The 21,340-nt window shown below is 48.8% G+C and overlaps 1 protein-coding gene across 1 annotated transcript in view; it reads right to left on the bottom strand.

Moving 5' to 3' along the window:
- Positions 1-156: 156 nt before the first annotated feature.
- The window catches only part of SLC22A18 (solute carrier family 22 member 18), a 59,521-nt gene continuing 38,337 nt past the window's right edge, over positions 157-21,340 (bottom strand). Inside the window, exons 7-10 of the mRNA XM_005427197.2 lie at positions 17,696-17,796; positions 9,169-9,270; positions 5,307-5,427; positions 157-439 (exon numbers count right to left, since the gene is read on the bottom strand). Coding sequence (XP_005427254.1) covers positions 252-439; positions 5,307-5,427; positions 9,169-9,270; positions 17,696-17,796 — 512 coding nt within the window. The 3' untranslated portion in view covers positions 157-251. The remainder of the gene's footprint in view (positions 440-5,306; positions 5,428-9,168; positions 9,271-17,695; positions 17,797-21,340) is intronic.

A 21,340-nucleotide genomic window follows, 5' to 3' on the forward strand; every position in this document is an offset into this window, starting at 1 on the left:
GCCCTGACAGCCACTGCTGAGGGGGGTTAATGGGAGGAACCCGATAGCTCCAGGGGTCCCATGGCCCCCAGTTGCTCCAGCATGGCTCCAAGACCTCTGCAAACTGATCTGTCCCTTACTCTAGAGGCAAATATTGACAAAATCGAAAGGTTGTTCAAATTGTTTTATTCTAGGTTTACGGAACCAAAAAAACAACCTCAAGAATTTATTTCTATGGGGAAAAATAAGGGGGTTACTTTCTTGCAACTGTATTATTGGCTTTTCATCTCCTCCAGTGGGATTTTACTCTTCAAGAGGTAAACAAACAAACCTAAATTGACCATTAACTGTAAATAGCCAAAGGAAGAGACTCCAAATTGTTTATATAAAACTCCACCAATGGTTGGACCCACTGTCCGGGTCAGGGGCTGCACTGAGGCGCAGATCCCAAGCATGGTACCTAGGAGAGATGGCAGAGACACACAGGATGAGAGCAAGTCCTGGCATGGAAAAGCAGAGAAGAGCACACAAGATCCCCTTCATCCCTGATGCTGCTCCCCTGCAGTAGTAGCAAATCCCTTCAAATAATTTCTTGCCTTAATTTATAGCGGTCCAATTAGGGTTTGTTCTGGTTAGGGACTCCTGCAGGCACAGGGACCAGTTTCCACCACGAGCCAGCTCAGCTCTTCCCTGAGCGGTCTGGGAAATTGCAGCACGGCCCAAAAGGCAAAGTGGGTGCTCACCAGGGTCCAGGGATGCCTTTGGCACCACTGGGTGCTGCTGAATATCTCACCTGGCAGGGCTGGTAACCACTGCATGGGATTAGGGATGGAGAGGTAATTTCTAGGGTCATGTTTGAGCCTTCCTAGCAAATCACACAGATTCTTCCAATCTCCTAATTACCTGAGTGGGCCCTGCACCACCCAAGCTACTACTGCCATTTATTCTCTAGTCTGAAACAGAGAAACAGCTCTCTAGCAGGAGTGAGAGGGTTGGGCCTAACTAGGTCTTTAAGAATAAATAAATAAAACCACAGATAAAGACAGAACCCCCTTGAGATATACCCCCACCCCCCTTTGCAAGAAGAGCGGATATTTCGATTTGGATGGATATGCGAGCCCTTGCCCGGCTGGGCCGGTTCCCCCTCCAGCAGCTCTCACATTTGCATCCTTAACAGGAACCCAGAGGATGGGGAAGCACCTCCAGTTTGGCAAAGGTGAGGTTTTTTTCCACGTGCAGACGGATGGCCAGGACATCCCTTGGGAGACAAGGCTGTCCCACACACACCCAGTATGCTCTTTTGTCCTGCAGTCTTTGTTGAGGACAGCTGTCGTGTTCAGAGGAGCAGAAAATACCCACCCAGCCAGCAAATCATTAGCCCCCAACACTGGGAGGAACAGCAAGCTGGCAGTGTATTCAATAAAATTGTGCCCAGCTCTGAAATGATATTTGCAATTATTTTTTTACTATCAGTATGATTATTTGGGCTGCTGGCATCAGTTTTCCACTAAGACACACGCTGAGGTGTTGTCACCACACAGCTGGGAAGGATGAGGAGAATGCTGTCCTGTTTGCAAGAAGTGGAGCAGGAGTGCGATGTTTAACGTGGGCAGCCACGGGGAAATGATCCCCAGCTCCCAGAGAGAACAGGCAGCCAGGTGTTCGTGTAATGCCGGGCAGCGACTGCTGGGCTTTTATCAGCGTGCTTAAAATACTTGTGCAATGAGCCCAAGCCAAGGGTGTAGCCATGTGGAGAGGGAAATCTCCCGGGAAGCGCTGCCGAGCGCTCCTCCCACGCATGGGAACACAAAGGCGATGGGTGGGACCTTGCCTTGACCCTTTGCCAATGGGAACCATCCCACAACCACCAAACTCTCTGGGCAGGTTTTGCAATTATTTTTTCCCCTCTAGGTATTTGAATTAAACTAATTACTACGTGCAATTGCCAAACTGGCTCTTATGATTGTGGAGGCCCTTTTTTCCCTTTCCTTTTTTTTTTTTCTGGAGCAGAAATCCATCGTCTTAAAAGCCCGGGCTCTCCCTCTGCACTTCTCCAACATGTTGCTGAGAAAGATAATTTCTGTTTAATGGGCTTAAATTAGATCCCTCGTCAGACGCCCTCGGGCTTTGGGACATTGTAAATCTCAGCTCTGCAGCACAGCCCCGTAGCTCTGTGGCAAAGCTGCACATGTGATAGATCTCATTGAAGGCAAGACCTTTAACTGGGACGAGTCACTGCCTCAGCAGAAATTTTCCTGCATTGCTTTGCGCAGCTCTGCCGGCGCACATGCTCCCCTGCTTTACCTTCTGCACCTTCCCTGCTCTTTTTTCTCCCTCTCCAACTTTTTCTGTTCCTTTTTCCCATACCTGGCAGACCTGTGCCGGCTGGGAGCCTATCCTCCCCTCCCATCCCAGATCTCCTCTGCTCCCGCAGGTTTCAGGGCTGGGTGCTGGCGGCTCTCCAAGACGGGCGACTCCTTTCCAGCTCACATCCTGTTGCCTCTCAAATGATGGTGCTGGCCCAGATCAGCCACACGCCCATGGGGCAATCGGGTTTAACCATTAGGTCACTGTTGCCAGCGGCCGCCTTTGAACCTGCCGAGCTCTAGCAAAGCTGGGGGGTTCAGCGCCCCGAGCCCTGCCTGGCTGCAAACTCTCATCCTCAGGTTCTGATGCGCAAATAAAATCGGGGCACATGGGCCCGTTACGCACGGAGGCTCTGCTGGGCTTCCTGCCTCCCTCCCTCAGGAACGGGGGGGATCTGTGCAGGAACAAGACCTCCATTCTTGGGGAAGGACCAGGGTTGACAAGGAGTGCTTGTGTGAATGCAAGTCCCCCTGGGCTCCGGGCTGCCCTCCCACCAGCTCATGCGTCCAGCTGAGCAGCACGTGCGTGTGGGGCTGGATTTTCTCTTCCTGCCTTTGAAGATGAAGAGAAGGAAAAAAAAATCAAAGGGAAACTAATTAAATCATTACTGCTACCTTTGCTTCTGCGCAAAGCCTGAGCTTTGAGAGCAAGCAAAGAGCAAGTGCCAAAAGCATCAGCCTCGGAAGGAAGTGACCTTGGATCGGATCTAAAGCAGGCTGATGGGTGCAGGGGATGGTGCCCTGCCACCTCCCACTGCTCCCTTCCTGAGACGCCTATTTAAAATGCAAGGATGGGTGACTCAGTGTCTAGCAAGGGCGGACAGGCTACACTCCTGCAATGCCCCATCCATCCCAGCCCCGTGCTGAGATGGACACCTGAGCTCAGCCCAAACTCCAGCTCCTTCAGAAAGCCTTCTCCTGACCCAAAGAAAAACCTCCATTGCTTCTACAGGCTGGAAGCTGACCAAAAACATCAGGAAAAGACAGCAGCAAGGCTCAAAAGTGATGCTTCCAAAGGCAAACTCTCAATGTGTGATTTCCTTGCATTAGCTAAAAGTTGTCGCAAGTGAGTGCTGAGGTTTTCAACACAGCGACAGGAAAGCTTTTTCATAAAACCAGATTTCCACACACAGAGTAAGGGTTTCTAACATGCCACCAAAACCCTCTCTTTGCAGAGCCAGTCTCGGGCTCAAAGAGGAAGGAGCAGCCTTTAGGCTGCTGTATGGGTGGAGCAGCCTTTGCGGGGTGCCACCCACGGCCAGGGATGGATGGCAGGCATTTTAATGGCTGCATTTCTCTGTGAGACACCCACGCCAGCACTGCTGCAGCTGCTGTGGAAGGGCAGCCTGCTGGCTCTGCTTAGTACCTCTTTCGCCATAAATATTGTAAGGAAAAAGCACAGTTTGAAAAGTGTGGGCCAGGAAGGAGTGGCGGAGACAAGGTTTTCCCCCAGTGCCAGTTCCCAATGCTCTGTGCCAGAGCCCAGTTTTGAGCCAGCTGTAGCTCTGCATTTGTAGCAGCACTTGGCATGATATCAGCCCGGGATGGACAGGCAGGAGAAAGCCCTCAGTAGCCCACGGCATCCCCTGATGACCTGCAACCTGCTCCTAAGCATCTGCACAGCTCTGCCTCCATCCTGCCCTGCAATCTCACCCTGCCAAGGGGAGACCATCCATCCCGCCAAGGCACAGGCTGGCCTAACAACATGTGCAAGCAGAGAGCAGGGTGAGGCAAGTAAACCCATTTTCCTTCCTGACCAAAGCTTGCCTCCAGGCTCCAAAAGCTAAGCACTGCTCTGGTCTTCCTCACAAAACCCCTTTGAGAAGAGCCTGGATGAATTCCAGCTTGGTTGTGTGTCCCAAAGCTGCCTGGTGCCCTTCCCCACTGGCTCTCCCTCACATGAACATTGCTCCAAGTCATGAAACAGCAAAATTTCTTCCTGGCTGGGCAGAGGGGCTGAGACTCTTCCCAGGGAGGTGAAGACTGGGGATAAATGGTCCTTACAGGTGGAAATATCCCACTTGAAAATCACAGGCTCCCAGCAATTGTAGGAGATGCAGTGGGTCAGCTCTACAAATAAACTACTGAAGTGATTTTCAGAAAAGCTCTTCACCCAGAAACATCTCAAAAGTGCTTTATAAACTTCACTAATGGGCTGTGCAAACTACAGCTCCCATTTTTGGTAGGGTCTGTGCAGAGGTATCTGCTCAGACAGCTGCTAGGGAAGATGAAGGGTGCAGACTGGCATCCCAGAAAACATCAGCTAAAGCAGAGACACTCTTGGGTACCTGCTCTGGGAGCAAGCCCTGAAAGGGCTTGAGCAAAAGACACAAACCAGGTTAAGCCAGCTCCATCCCTGCACAAACTCAGCCAGGCTCCCATGACAATAATGTAGGCATATTTCCTTCTTCAACAGAACTAAAGCCCTAGGCATAAAGATTTAAGTGTCTACCACTGCTGTCCTGCACAGAGAAATACAGGAACTTTCCTGAAACAAGGCCAAAACAGAGAGAGGGGGCAATTATTGCATCAGGCAAAGCATGTTTGCAAAGAGCAATCCAGAATCCCCTCCTGAGATACCCCTAAGTTAAAAGGTGTGAACAAGCAGCCCTCTCTGACACTGTCACAGTGGAACACCAGTGTTTTTTGGTTTTTTTTAACATACCTTGGCTTTCCATGGCAAAGAGAGCTTGAGAAAGCCTCTCCTGTCTGTGCCCACCGCTGTGGATGTCAGCAGGCAGCACAGGACTGGGAGCACTGCCCAAGGCTGTTCAAGTCCATCCTGTATTAGCCCCAGCAGTCCTGTTCATCGGCTCTGCCAACACCCATCGTGTGCCCACCCGGATCTGGGTGTTCACCCACTGGGACCCCAGTGCTCCACAGCTGTGGTGGGAGCTGGGAAGTGCCCAATGGACTCAAAGCTGAGAAAACACCAATGTGACCTTTTTTGATGAGTCTTACCAGTGTCGGAGGAGGGCACGGCCTTGGTGAGGATGCTGTCGGTGATGGTGGCCAGCATGCTGAAGGCAAACACCAGCGGCGCCGCAATGATGCAGTAGTGCCACACCGTCCTCATCAGGGCCTAAGGGACAGCACACAACAGACCACAGATCATCAAAGAGCACAAACGGTGACTTTGTGGCGAGAAACAACTGGAGGAAAATCACGAGTCAAACCCATGACTTAGGGAAATGGTGGGAGCCACAAATGATACGTGGTGGTGCAGCTCTGGCCATTGTGGGGTCTTTCACAGCCTGCCATTTGTCCGCAGTGAATTATTCCAAGCATGCAGAGCAAACGATACCCTACAATCTGGCAGCACGTTTCCCCGGCACTGCTGTGGGTATTTTTAGCATCTGGGAATTAGTGACGTCCCTTCCCCCTGTCTTCTGTCTTGTGTCCAACTCCCGAGGAAATGTTGAACAGCAGATGTATGTGGTGTACTTCAGGAAGCTTCCATTACTTATACAAAACAGCCTAGAGAAGGCTTTTTGGTTCATTATCATAAATAATTAAAACTAAACCGAGCCTGTCAAAATAAATGAGCACGGTGCATTATGTAACACCGTACCTTTGGGATTTCTAATCCTGTTCTGCTGCTTCCCTGCTAATAAATTCACCAAATTCAGTAATCTGGAATAGGTCTTCTGGCCATGAGTGCACATTAGCGAGCATAATTAGGGAGAGTAATGATTTTGTTATTGCACATATTCTTAGCGGAGACATCCCTCCAGCTGTTTAATGCTGAAACAAAAGCGGTGAGGCTCCCTAAGCTGTAGGGCTGGAGCGGCTCCCAGCTCATTCACAAGCCCTGCTGGTCAAATGAATGGATTTCTCTGGGGCATGAAAAGGAAATTCCCCCTTTATTGCAAGTCTTCTGCCCTAACCCATGTCTCAAGGTGTGTTATTGTGGCTGGAAAATATTGTGGCTGTCACTGGTTTAGCCAGAAGTTTCATCCTCTGGAGTTCTCTGTCCTAAAATCTGGTCCCTACCTCTCGGCTACAGAAGATGGAGGAGCCCAGAGACATTGCTCACTAATGACTTGGAAATGTTGAGGTTTATTCCTAGTTCCCCTCTAGAGTTACACACAGCCAGGTTTTTCTCCTCAAAGGGGCTCTTTGCTTACATTTTGTTTAAGATCTAGGCACTTCTGATTAAGGAACCAGAGAAGAAAGACAGAGGAACAGGTATTTGGTACATAAACAAAAGGAAGGAGAGTAATCCCTTGCTAGGGCAAATGTCATTGCAGGACAACATTGCGGAGCTCACAGAAAAAATCAGTTTTAATCCCTCATGCATTGTACAGACTTCCTCACGGGCTGGAGCAAGTGAGCGGAAAAGAGCAAAGGCATATCTTGTGTCTCTTGATAAACAAAGGGAAATGGCTCCTCACTTCACACGGGGTGAGGGAGAACTGAGCCAGGCAGAGCCCAGTCCTTGCTACTCCTCAGCTGCTGGGTGGTGAATAGTTTTTTTGAGGTGAGCAGATCTGAAAGCATTTTTTAGGTGAGAGGCAAAATCAGGAGTCTCAGCAGACAACTCAAAAAACAAACGCCTGGGAAATGCAGGCAGGATGAGGTACAGCCATGCCTTCAGACAAGGGGAAAAACTTCCCCATCGCAACTGCCAAGCCCTCCTACAGCCCTGCCCACGCTCTCCCAGCTCACATCTGCAGATCAGACACTGCTTCTTCCCTCCTCTCCTTATCCAGCTGTTACTGCCGAACTCCCAGCCCACCCCTTCCCTTCTCCAGCTGCCTGTTGCTGAGAACATCCTGCAGCCTTTTCCCAGCTGCAGAACTGTCTGTGTGCTGCTGCTTGTGCCAGCCTTCCAAAAACGCCCCAGCCCACCTCCCCTGCCCATGATATCAGGATGGGTTCTGGAGTGTCTTTATCAACAGCTCGCCTTTCTCCCCACTTCCATCCTTCGGGGAGGGGAACTGCTGCGTGTGGAGGCCACAGGCTGCAAGGGCACAGCAGGTGGGACGCTCCTCCACCAGCAGCTGTGAAGGATTAAAAGCTTCACCCAACAACTTCTGCATTTGGGGCTGCTGCTGTGACAGCAGTCCTCCCCACCGGGACAGAAAGCCACCCCAGGAGCGGATGTGTTCTTGGCAGCCACTTGGACAGAGCGCTTTTTAACAAGGCACCCCAGCTGCATTTGCCTATGAATAGCTCTCATGGGAAGTCACTGCTGACCCTTGTCCCCAGGCCCGTGCTGTTAGGATGTCCACAGCCCTCTGGGCTTGGCATAATTAGCAGCTCTAAGATGATTTCCCTTCTTGGCTCCTGGTTCTCGTCCCCGTTCAGCCAGTGTGAGCCGTCCTGCACTGGGACACCTGCGCTGCACTGTGTGCCTCTCCACTGCCACCGAGGCTTTCTCTCCTACCTCCACCTGACTCCAGCCTTCCCTGGAGGTCAGTGACACCTCAGTGCACAAAAGCCATATAATTCATGTTGCTGCTCTGCCTGATTCCCATGGGACCGGGCTTCAGCACAGGGATTCAGTCCCAGCAACACCTGCCCTGCACCTGGCTGGGGGTGTTCATCTCTCCAGATGGGCCAGGTCCACCTTGGTCCCACCTAACTGCTCCCACCCATGACCAAAAAACAATGGGGAGCCTGTCAAAGTCCTTCTCAGGCCATGTTCAGGAGCATCAAAGCTCTGTGCAGATGTCCCATGTTAAGGGGGCATATTGATTTCAGCCCAAAGAGCATGACACCAATTGGAAGAGACCCTTCCCAAGCATTCTACACCTGACAGAATCCCCTGGAGCCTCAAAAACCTCAGGGAGAGGGACCACGCTCCACCTGCAGAGCCAAGCCTTGGTCTGCACCCATCCTCCCTTCACAGCCTCATCTCAGACACGATTTAGCCTCAGATTAGCTAAGGTGTGTAGGTGCCTCATCTCATCCATGTAGCTGTGAGCCACAAACCTCAACACCCTCCAGGACTTGGCCCTGACCTCCCCACGGCTGTGGTATGGTTGTGGGAATGGCACTCATCCTACCTGCAGCAGTGGGAGCACCACCAGTGTCCTGGCAGCAAGGCTCAAGGCCAAATCCTGCAGGGAAGGTTGAAAGGCTGATGTAGCTCAATTTTCCTTTGGGTCCACTGCACTGACAGGGACTGCAAGCACCTTTCCTCCATCCTCATGGGCTTGGCAGAGCTCTCAGTGCCCTGAACGTGGCTTATCTGAGTAAACACAGTTCCCAGCACAGCTACCTGCATCCACTCAGTTTTCCAATTACTGTTTGAGATTGGCATCAACTGTCGCCCATGAGGACACAACCAGCAACAGCTAACATCACTTATCCCAAAATGGAGGAACAAAATTACTGCCTCGCTACCTCCTTCCCCAGATACTCTCATGTTGGGGGATTAGACAAAAATAAAGCCCCAGAAGGAGAGTGCACAACCTCTGCTGTCTCACTGCAATACACAACTGCAATGATTTTTCCCCACCGTAATCTTCATTTGCTTTCTGGGTAGTCCAGGAAATGCAGTTGCTGACAAGACCAGGCCAGGATTACTGTGCAAATCTGGTGACTCAGGAAGGACGTAGTGAGTTTCTGTGCAAGATTAATACAGTTTTTAATCCCTATAACTATTACTCACACGGCTCTTTATCACAGCTTGGCGCAATGCTGACGTTGAGCGCGGCTCTGTTTGCGCAGAGGCCCAGCAGAGCTGGTTCTCCCTGCCCTAAAGACCACCCAAGAGAGCCAGAGGTGGCATTTCCAGGGGCAGAGCTCGCAGCCAGGTCTCACAGACCTTGTGTCACTGCTTGTGGCATTATTAAAGACTTCCCACCCCACTTACCATGCCCAGGCCCACGCCGGCAAAGACAAAGACGCTGAGTCTGAGCAGGGTCATCTCTGAGCAGCGACTGGCGAGTTTCCCGACCACCAAACCCTGGACAACCTGGCAAAGAAACACATAAGCACCATTAACTGTGATATAACGTAATAATTTAAACGAACTCAAAAGAGAATTGTTACTTTCTTCAAGCAAACAGGTTCTTCCATCAGGGTTTCTTTGACAAAAAAGGACCTCACTGCCACAGTAAATGACAGAAAGGTGTGATCCATTATTTCAAATGTTTTGCTTTCTAGAGAGAGATCCATCCCATCAGCTGGAAGTTTTACTCAGGGCGCATGCCTGAGTTTACCATCACTGCCTACTCAGCAGCAGTGACTGAAACTTTCTAAAAAGGCTTGCAAATACAACTTGGGATGTGTTTGTGAAATACAGTTAATATTACGGTCTTCATTCTTGGCAGGACCTCTCAAAGAAAAACTGGACATTTGTGAGCAAAGGAGGAAAATGTCTGTACCTTCTCTTGCCATTATTTTAAACTATAAATATACAAATTGGGTGGTTCATAATTTTTAGGCAGGAAACAAGTATGACGGAGATGCTAATATCCAGTCCCAGCAGTACACGCAGATGTAAAGGATGGGGAACTGGTTCTACAGATTTTAAACAAAAACTAGGGGGGAGGGAGAGGGAAGGAAGAGCAAAATATTAAAATCCCAGAAATTATTTTACTTTTCCAGCACTTTGCAGAGCACGGATTCCCTCTTTTATTTATCTGTTCAGCATCTCCCATACTTCAGGTGATCCTGGCCCAAGTGGACATGAGAGGAGAGAGGCTGGAAGAGACCATGGTTAAACAGTCTGACTGACTACAATACAGGGAAGGGACCGATAGGGATCTACTGAGTTTCCCCTGCTTTGAAAGGGTTTGTTTGATCCAAATGAAAACCCCTCCGACCTGAAAGAACAGCTCTAGTTCAAAATGCTTTGTTTCACTTTACTTCTGTGGCAGTCCAGCCTGGAGAAAACTTCAGGGGTCTGTTTGGACCAGGAATGACACTACACCACACTCAGGCTTTTTATGTTAGTCCTTTGGCAGAAACCCAAAGTCAGCTGAAAGGAAATGAGTGTAAAATAAATGAGAAAGTAAGTTATTAAACAGAAAGGATATGTTAATCTATAATAACCAGTCCAAAAAAAAAAAGGGCAAATAGCAATAGAGTGAAAATGAAGTTGACATAAAGAACAATAGCTACAAAATTAATATATTTCCAACATCATACGACTGAATGGAAAACCATCAAAACTCAACCCTTCACTTTGCTTCAGAGCACAAAGGATTTTGACACAAGGGCACATCACACCAAGAAGACATTCTGGCTCCTGCCTCCTTTTTTGTCATTGTCCCTGCCTTTGGCCAGGGCTTGAGAGCTTGGCTCACGTGTGCCCAGCTGCCACGTGCCACTGGCACGGGCTCTGTGTGTCCTTCCTGGCTCAAGGCACCTGTCAAGCAGCCTCTGGGACAGGAGGACCTGCTGTGGCACGAGGCTTGGACAATGCCTAGGGTGACCTGAATCATCCTGACCAAAAGCCCTGCCATGAGAGGAGGCTGATACCAGCCCCAGCAGCTCCTACTCCCGGGGTGGGTGGGGAAACCACTGAGTGACGCTCCATTAAGCTGAGTGCTCCAAAAAGGGAGAATCATCATTAACTTTTTGCAACTTCCCAGTCCCTCCTACAGCTGGGGCTGTGCTGAGTCACATGGGATGGGGGCTGAGCCTTGTCACAGGGCACGGATTGACTCAAGGGTGGCATCACCCGAGCCCCAGTTCAGCTCTGCTGAGCCATTGGAGGAAAGGAAACATTTCCCAATTTGCCCAGACTTGAATGGCATATTTTATTGGGATACACCATGCAGGCACAGCCCAGTCCCTGCCCTTCCTTGAGTCATTAGGGTACAGCATCAGCAACGTCCCTGGTCTGATGGCCATGGGAGTGGCATTCCCAAAACCACTGCCATCACTGCACACAAGCCCCTGTGTGAAGGCAACAAGCACCACTGCAGCAGAGACAGGCTCTGAGCAGGCAGGAGCTGGAGATGTGCACAATGAGCTGTCCTCAGAGTCAGCAGAGCAGGGGGATGGTCCTTGTGCCAATGCTGGCATCCCCCATGGGCTTTCCCACCACTTGGACTGTGGCAATAAAAAGCTCAAGGTAAAACATCACTGCTGAATCAACCAGCTTGGCAAGGGGACTATTTCCAAGGGCAAGAATGAGCCCAAGTCACCTGCTTTCCCCTTGGGGCTGGGCAGCAATCCTTAGGTTGTACAGATGGCAGTCCCCCCACGGGCTGTCTGGGCTGCCTGCCTTCCTCCCCAGCAAGGGCACTGCTGCTGATCCAGCCATGAAGCCCAGGCAGGCAAGGCCCATCACCCTGATTTTGGACACAGAGCCTTGATTTAGGCACTAGATAGTATTTCCAGTCACCAGTAAGTCTGACGTCACTTTCCAGTCTGAATTTAAACCTGAAAACCCATTGCTTCCAGCCTGCAATTTTCCCAGAGTGCAGAGCTCCTGGGCTGGCATGAGCAGCCCATCTGGGGAGGTGAAAGGTGGCTCATGTTCACTCTCCCATGTAAGATTTTGGACATGTGCTGCTGGTTTACCAGAAGGTAGCAAGGACATCCCAGGTGACTTTGCCATCACCACTCCCATGGACAAGCTCTAGTAGCTGATAAATGGAATTTATCCTTATTTCTATTCTTGCTGGTGTGTTCTGGGCTTTTTCCTTGCATATAAATTCCCCTTGAGATCACTGCAATGGGCCTTACCCTCCTGCATTTCATTTTCCCTGGATGGTGCTTGCCTTTGTAACCTGATCTCCTTTGAAGTCGGGGAAGAGCCAGTGTACCTGGCTGGAATGCCTTCTGCCATCAATAAACAAAAGAGAGAGGAAATTGTTTGCAAGTGAAATAACAGGCACTGCCTGTGGCTGTGTACATATGTCACAGGAAAAACCAACTCATCTTTTTTTCCACCCCCCTCTCCTTCTTTAAAGGCAAATAAGTCTCCCAATAAATGCATAAGAACAGCCAAATCTCTGCTCATCATTTTCTGCATTCAGCAAGCTGGGGATTTCTTACACTAGTCCAGCAAATCACATGGAGAAATACTCTCTTGCCTCCATCACTGCATTTGGTTTCTGGGAAAACAGCTGCTCCTCTTTGCTCAGAAAGGCCAATTACCCATTTGACTGTTAACTCCTAACAAATTTCAGGAATCCTTTCTTGCAGGATGGAAAAGATTGTATTTGAAGGTCCAAGGTGCTAGCTTTTGGAAGACATTTGAAGCGCCAGCCTTCCTGTACCGGGCTGCTGCTGAGCTGACTGGCACCTGCAAGAAGCTGACCTCACCTGTGGAGGTCAGAGGAGTTGTGCAGATGCTCAGCTGCTCCTCTGAGCTCAGAGGATGTGGGACTGTTGCTAAAGATTCCTCCATCAGCACCGACTGAACGCTTGACAGAGCCCAGCAACAAAATTATTTCCCTTTCACCTGCCAGCTTGGAAATGGAAAGCTGTGAGAAGGTTGGAAAGGCAGACACAGAGGCCAGATAAGCTGGTACAGCCTCGTAGAGGAGATGCAGGGCCCCATCCCTGCACAGATAGCATGATTCACATCAGAAGCTGCCTCCCACACCCTGGACCCGTATCTCGCCTTTGAAATTGTGCCGGCTGGCAGTTCCCAGGCCAGCCCGGCTGGGGAGGGACCTGCTGGGGCAGGGCTGGGGGGTCAGCACGGTCCAGGGGCTGAATGTGTGCAAAGCCCATGCTGGGGGAAAAGGGAGCTCTCTTACTGACACAGCGATGCCAGGAATCGCGTGAGTCGTTCAGGCCTTGTGGAGAAGCAGGAGGGCGGTGGGACTGGAAGGAGGGCTGATGGGGAGGACCAAACTGCTGAAGGCAGCACTTTGCCAAGCAGGGGGAAGAGGGGAAGAGGACGGTGTGTTTTGCAAACTCCAGCCTAATCGCTTTCTTTCCCCCTCCAACCCACCTCCCTGCACAGATATAAATCCTTCAAAGCGAGGAAACTGGAGAACTTTCTGTTTGTTGTTGCAAGGTCCTTTCACTAAGTGGGGTTTCCCCCTAGGCATACCTGGCTGTAATTAAATCCCCGGCTCTTTAATCATCTCTTTTGCTGTGTAGGGAGAAAAAAAAAGCAAGAGGGACAGACTGGTGATAAGATGATACGCAATGTAAATCTCTCCTCCAGGAATCTCTCTTATCTTTTCAGGATCACTCCGTACCAACTTGTCCCTCCAGAAGCTGCACAGCTAGAGGTGGAGTTTGTATAACAATACAAATTTAAATGCAGTAAACAGAACAGATGTCTTATGATTTCTTGATCCTCAGGGTTATAAATATCTACCCCTTTGTCCCACACAGAGTTTTGTTTGGTGCATTTTGCTTTGGGTTGTTTTTTTTTTTTTTGAGAAAAAATTCTTAAAGGAAAGTTTCCCCCACCCCCTCCCATGGTTTGAAATCTAAGCATCAGATGTGACTTCAGATATCAACTGGGGACTCCAGGTATTTCACTTGCCTAATCCTCCAGCAGCATTTTCCAAGCCCCATACTACACCTGGAAGGTGTCCACGCTATCATCACACTTGCAAACTCAAAAAAAAAAAAAAAAGGAGTAGGTTCATTTCTGCCCATTACTCAAAATGAAATTATTTTAAACCATTATGAAATTAATTATTCTCTGGAGGGAGATTGAATGGCATTTCACACTGCCAGGCATTCACTATGAGGAAAATCTCCTTTGCATGGCTGCTCAGATGAGAGAGCTCTGGAAGCCCAGCCCTGGAGGACACAGGGATTGTGTCCCTGACGGGCTCTCATAACTCTTGCCTGGAGACCTACCAGTGATCAGATAAAGATGCTTCAAGCACATCATGAGCAAGGGAATCTGCAGTGCAGGCTGCCTGGTGCAGAGGCAGCTCTCCTGCTGTCTGCCCTCCTCTCCTCATTTCGTTATCATCTCCCACACGACTTCTCTTCACCTGGCACAGTCCCAGCTCATCAGACAGCCCCACACTTTCAGGGTGCTTCAAGAATCACTGCAGAGACCTGGATTGCTTGAATTACCCCCATGGGCTACTTTCGTTTCCCCAGCAGTCCATTCCAGCCTCAGTCATATTCCATTTTCTAAGCCTCAACTCTGTTTCCTCATCAGACATTTCTTGTCTCAATGCTGTCTCACTGCACTTCCCGCCCCTCCATTTTCTGACCTTGCCTGGCTGTGTCCTGACCCAGACATGAGTCCCCTTCCCACCCTCACTGCACTTCACCCTGCCCACACTTTCCCATATCCCCTGCTGTTGGATGATGCTCACCACAGGGTGAGGTGAGGAGCTCTGGATGGGATCCCTCAGTGATGCCTGAATTGGTGGTGCCTAAACTAACATCCCCCATCTGCAAAGAGGGCAAACTCACCTCTTAGAGGGTCTGTGTTTCTGTGCTGATTCCCCATGCAAAGAACTGTTTGGGATAGCAATGGCAAAGAACTTCAGCTGCCTACTTAAAACTAGGTAGACTGATTCAAAGCCTCTCAAAATCTCCTCTCTAGTTACTCTGCAGCTGGCTTGAATGAGAGGAATGAGGAGAAACAGATTCTTACAGTTGCATTGGCCACTTCTCACCACAGCAGGTCAAATGAGGTTGGGAAGCTGAAAAACTAGATTAAGCAATTGGAGCATAATATCCTTGGGGTGGGAGAGGAAGGCAGGAAGACACCATCACTATTTGAGTCATCCTGGGATTGCTGATCAGGCTGGGAAAGGGAGCTGCAACATTGCCTTCTGTAAGAGGAATATATAAGTTTTGAGAATATTTAATTTAAGAAATAGAAACTACAATAACACAAAGAAATAATTTCCTCCTTAATTTCTTTAATGTCCCCTTCCAGCTATAAAAGTCCTTAAACACTATCTTTTTCAAGTCCAGGAAGAGATGCAAACATGGGGGACAGATTTTCCTCTAACAGAAGGGCTCAGGGCAAGTCCAAGAGGATGGGAAAATCCTCACAATGATTTACAGAAGGGCAAACTAAAGAGTAAAAAAAAAAATCAAAGCTGAGTATCTGGCTGATGAAATTCACTGAAAATTACATTGTATTCCTTCTGAATAAAGCTGTCATTTACTCAGTGAAGTGGGGAAGCCAGTCAGCAGATATTAATCATCATTCACCTATCCAGATTGGTGGAATTCACTTGCACCTTAATCTGCATTTGTATCTCAGCAGTATCAATTCACTGTACAGCAGAAACAAATGCATCTGAAATGCCAGCTTGGGCAATACAAGCAGCTCTGGGGCTCAGCAGGACAGAGCCAGCACACCTCTATTCCCTGCAACCCAAACAGAAAGCAGCCCTAAAACATTAACCCAGACACCACCCCCAAGAGATACCTTTGGGTGGTTCTAGACAGATACCTGAAAGTAAAGACATGAATTCTTATGTTTTACAATAATTTAAAAGCCAGAGAGTGAGAGTTCAATTTGGTCCAGTTGAGGATCTTGTCCTGCATAAACCAGAGTAGAGTTTGGAACTGCTGCTGTAGGATAGTCTTAGCAGTATGGATAGAATCTGCATGGATGTATGAAAGAAAACTGCCCTGGCTGATAAAAGCCATTTTCTGTGTCAAATGTCCCAAGGCAAAACTCCCCAGCAGAGCAGATGCTGCCCCTGAGCCTGCAGGGCCCTGCTGGGTTGGATTGTGGCAATAGGAATGATTGGCCTCTGTGGGATGAAACTCTGTGACTCTGGGAAGGGTCAGGTCCCTGGTTACCCTGGCACCTGACCATCCATGAGGAAGCAGAGTGGATGCTGTAATTCCCATATCTTCCAGGGCTGTGTCTCTGTGTGGGGTGCCCCAGCAGGGCAGAGGAGGTGACCTTATCTACAGCAGTTTCAACCAAACTAACCCTGGGAACAATGGCACTGAAGGCAGACAGATATTCCAGACATAACAGCAGTGTCCTCAAGACAGATATCCTGGGCCTAGCAGCAGAGCCCAGGCTCCATCTAGCCACACAAAGCCACTCCTTACAAGAGCAATTGCTGCCCACGTTACCCACTCTAAACAAGCTCACCACAGCCAGGCTGCAACTCTAGATCTTCTTTCTGCCTGTGTAACAGGGGTTTAAGTGGTATGTCTTAAGTTAAAAGCCCAGCTCTGGGGAGTCCTTCTGCATTCAAATGGAGAAGAAGATTCGGGACAGTGACTTGGCCCCTCTAAAACCTGAGTGATTCCTGCAGATCCTGGTCTAGGAGGCAGCATACAAGGCTAACATTCGGAAAGCCTCTGAAAGCAGTGGAGTGTGGGTCAGAAGCTTGCTTGTGCACTGGCAAACTGGTCTTCTTTCCAAAGAGGCTGAATGGGACTGCATTCAGCAGGTTGGAGATGTCCACAGGACCAAGACATAGCTAGTCCAAAGCCACCCTCGCAGGAGGGACATGGCAAAGGCACCATCTGCTCAGCTCCAGTTTATCCTGCAGAGTCCAGCTGCTGATGTACAGCCATGCCTGCCTGCTGCTCTACCAAGATGCCCAGATTTGGTGAGACCAGGCCAGAGCCCAAGTGACTGACAGCACCATGCCAAATCCAAATCACAAAGGAAGCAGCTTGAGCTGCCATTCCCCAGATGAGAAGCTCCCACAGGAACTCTGTGGCAATACCCAGGAAATGAAGAGGATTTAATAACAAGACCACTCTCCTTCAGGATATTGCTTAACTTGCATTCCTACCTTGGGGCTTGGTTATAACCATCTGCTGCTCTTTCTGCAAAATCATGAAGCCTCTTCCTCCAAAAGGAACACTCTGCTAGAATACAACTCCGCACATTTTTGACCTTATCACTGCCTAATTCAGCTGGACTTTTCCCTTTTACCCATTTTGGTAGCCTCCTAACCATGCTCTGTCACCCACTTTTCTGTGCCTTGGTTTTGGGTTTTTTCTTTTTTTTTTTTTCTTTTTTGGGAGTCACAAGCTTGCTGTGCTTGTTTCCATGCAGCAGAAACGAGTTCTTCTACACTGAAGGGATCTTCAGTGAAAACACCAGTAAGGTTGTCTGCTTTCCTGAGTATACAGGGTGCTACTATATAAATGCAAATCAACTAACCTGCACCAGGAAAAACCTCAGCCAAGGCACTCTAGATTCAATGTAAGTTTTGTTACAAAACCCAGGACATACCAGTCCAAGGAAATTTTAGCTTTACAGCTTAAAGATCTACAGAGAGGGACAAGGGGAAGAAAGCTTTCAGGACACTCCTTGCTCCAGTTTCTTCCTGTTCCAAGGAACAGAATAAATTTGGAGTCACTTCTCTTTTTGAAGCTAAATGCTGTATGGCAGAGCTAGGATTTGCCTGTCAGTAATGCACCTGGATTTGGGAGAGCATGTGTCCAGAAGGTAGTGAATAGGTAGCAGTGTGGCAAGCTAATCTGTCCAAGAGGGGGACTTGCACTTCACTTACCATTTGAAGGACACCAAAATATGACATCAGATATCCAGACTCCACTGCTTCCAGGCCAAAGAAATCCATAGAGATGATGGAAAACATAATCATGAACAAACCTGGAGGGAGGGTTGATGCAAAGAGTACATCAATACACTTGCAGTGCATGTAATAGCCAAACCCTGCTCCCAGTCACCACCAGTCCAAGTCAGTAGCTCTCCCTGGGTTTACCAGCATTGGGTATAAACATGAGCACAATCCTATTCAAAGTCATTGTAGTAATTTAATCTTTAAATGTTAACTTTTTTATCCCCCTTACTTTCATCTTTAAGTAATGTGACTATGTAGGCTGTAGTTTCAGCTGTTAATTATAAACTGGTAAATATTTGTATCACTGAAGCCAGGCTAACCATTAAGACAGCAAGAAAACATTTGTTCAGACAAGACTGTAACCATAAAAATAATCTGATTGGATTCCTCACCCCTTTTGCCTGACTTCAGATATTCACTGTGGGGAGCAGCCCAGTGACATCAGCCAAAATGCAGTGGTTTCACTGCACACCTCAGCAACGATGTCTGGGGCACATGAAAAGTCTCTTGTGGGGACAATGATAGCAATGTCAACACTAGCAGTCAGGAAAGTATGGGCAGAAAGAGCACAGACCAGATCTGCTTTGCAATTGAGGCAATTTCTGCAAAGTGTAACAGAGAACATCCACTCAATCTCAAATGAAAATACAATAGTGTGTGTTTTCCCCACTGCCAAGCATACACAAATACAGGCGTGCTTGCACATGCTCCCAATCTTACAGAGAGCCATCAAATTAAAAATATGATGTCAAAACACTGCACTTCAAGTGTGGTGTGGGGTAAGAGTCTGCTGCTTCCCCTAGTGTCTTGTGCAGCTGAGATGGACCAAGACAGTAGGAAATTGGGGCTCTCTGCATGTGAAGAACCCCACAATGTGCCTGTCAGAGATCACTGATCCTTCCGGGAGAGAAGAGGCCAGATGGATTTTAGCAGTCCTGCCTTTCCTTGTAGGATCCTCTGAGTTATAAAGACTGGGTAAAAAGGGAGTTCCTCTCCTTCCTGCAAAAACAGAATGCAGGAGGCAATGTGTGAGGACTGAGAAGACAGCTGGCCTGGCAAAGTGACATGGCATGGGAAGGATTTGCCAGCTTCTCCTGGAAGGATGAAGAGGGTGATCCCAGATTGCTGGTTAAAATACCATGGAGGATTTGCTTCCTTATGACCAAGAACAACTCCAGTGCATCCAGCAGCCCAACCCCAGCACCACCAGTGCAGCACCTGCAGCAACAAGGACCTGCCTCCAGGCACCCCAAGCCTTTGCCTGGAGGAGTACCACCCTCCCATCCCAGGACCTGCCACAAAGCCTTCCTGGACCCCACCAGAGACACGTCCTCCCCCTTAACAGGAGTAGCTGCACCCCAGCTGGCTCCATGGGGTTGGGAGAGAGGGATGGGGGGCAGGAAGAGAGCCCTGCTCTTCTGCTCTCCAGCTGTGTGGAGAAGGTGCCTGGGAGCTGGGGCTCATGAAGATCTATGGCTTCACCACACCCCTCCACGGAGAGCACCCCTCTGTTATCCAGTTACTTTGAAATTGCTCTCAGCTCAAGCCAGTTTAAGGTAACATGCAAATAGCAGTATTTACTCACAACACCCAAATCAGGCAACAGGGTTGCACATGTTTGGAAAAGGCACATGTGACGAAATGAAAGAAAAACCACACTTGGTTTCACTTGTAGGAAGATGAGATGGAAGCAGGAGCTCGCCCTTCATCCTGCACCCCTCTGCAGGTACCACATAGGAGGGGCTTGGCCTCCCTACATACCTGATGCCTCTTCCTTGTACTGAGCTCCAGCTCCTACAGCTCCTCTCCCCTTTGAAGTCCCTCATCAAGTTAAGACAGATTTGGATCTTTCTCCTCCAAACAAGCTGCTTTCTTTCTGAGCAGGGGAATAGGCTGTGCTCTTTAATTAGAATCATACATTGCTCAGCTCCCCTGGAGGTGCAAAGGTCTCATTTTCAGATGGGTGTCACCCCCTGTGCCTGCGTGGTCCCTTAAAGCTGCCTGGAGGAGGGAGACCCCCTTGCCGCTCTTCTCTCAGAAACTAAGGTGGTCTCTCCCACTGGTAATACATTTCTTGATGAAACCTACAAGGCAAGTCTCAGATTGAACTAAAAAAGAATGTTATGTTCATTGGAACAAGCATTTCTCACAAAGATCTCAGCAGGTTCCCAGCTGGGTAGGCTGCAGGTCAGCTGAGTGCAGCGCATAAATAATGATAAGCCTCAGTCCATGCTGACAGGCTCAATGTGGAAAAAACAAAGGGAAGATGGCATAAAATACCCTCAGAAACCTTGCCTTTTTTGAGGATTCATAAGAAAAGGGTAAACTCCGTAGAAAACCTGGCATCAGTGGGATGAGTAACAAAGGTCATGCAGCAGAAAGCAGGGAAATGGTTTGTGAGATGCAGTAATGATGATGAAAAGCACCAAGAAGAGTCAGGAGTGCAAACCCTATTTAAAAAAAAGAAAAAAAGAAAAAGTGGCATGTCTGAAAGCAGCCTGTAGTTTTGGAGGGGCAGTTTAGCAATCCCTACTGCAAGATGGTGTGAGAAGGCAAGCACAGCCTCTGGGAGCTCATCACAGCCCTCCTATGCTGGACTGGAAATGTGATGCGATGCAGAGCCCCAAGGCTCGCTGCAAAACACTGTTCCACACGTGAAAGAAAATCCTTTAAAAATGGGATGCAGGTGCTAAAGCAATCATGCTGAAACCAGATTTTCCAAAGGGATTAGGCAGCCAAAAATTCATACAAGCAGCTATTTATCAATATTTTCAAGGCCCTGGTGATTTCTTGTCAATGAGAGTTACGTTTGATATTTTTATCCTCTTGTTTTTCTTTCTGTCTCCTATCTACCACAATGCAGTGAGGCTCTCTTTTCCCAGGTCAGCTGAGAAGGTAACTGGGCTGTGCTGGAGCTGTCTGCTGCCTGTCCAACCCCTGGCAGCTCCTTTCCTGCAAGGGACACAGAGCCCACATCTCTGCTTTTATGCAACACAGGGAGGAGGTTCCCAGCCCTGCAGCCCTCCCAGGGAGGTTCTTTCAGTCTCAAACCAGCTAATTTTAGACAACAATGAGATCCATAAGGAACAAAAGATTTTCTTTGCTGTATATCACAAACTTGTTTACAAAGTAAATAGAAAACGGTCTGTAATTTGGGCAATCTAATTAATTATACAGTTGCAGCCTGGGGATGAAAGGTAAATGAGCTCATGAGGAGCTCAGCCTCCAGCTGTGAGCTGCAGAGAATTAGTGATGGCCAGATCCCCTTTCAGCTGCCAGCAGCTTGGTCAGTGACCTGAAGTGAGGAGAGACCTGCAAAGAGAAGTCACTAGGATTTTAATTACTCCTCGCTGTAGTGAGAGTGCTATAGCCCCAAGTGAACCTTCTCCTACCCTTACAGAAATACTGACAGACTGAAATCCCACTGCCTGCCTTAAATCCCAGCTTCACTGTCTCCATCCTCTTTGCCTAGAAACTGCCTTGCAGCTTTGGGCAGGAGATGTTTATTTTGGTTCAGTGAGTGTTTTTGCTTTGCACAGGGAAAGAAGAATGGATTCTGTAACAGGCAGGAAT

This window comes from Geospiza fortis, unplaced genomic scaffold (genome assembly GCF_000277835.1).
Source record: "Geospiza fortis unplaced genomic scaffold, GeoFor_1.0 scaffold524, whole genome shotgun sequence".
In the NCBI taxonomy this organism is placed as follows: Eukaryota; Metazoa; Chordata; class Aves; order Passeriformes; family Thraupidae; genus Geospiza; species Geospiza fortis.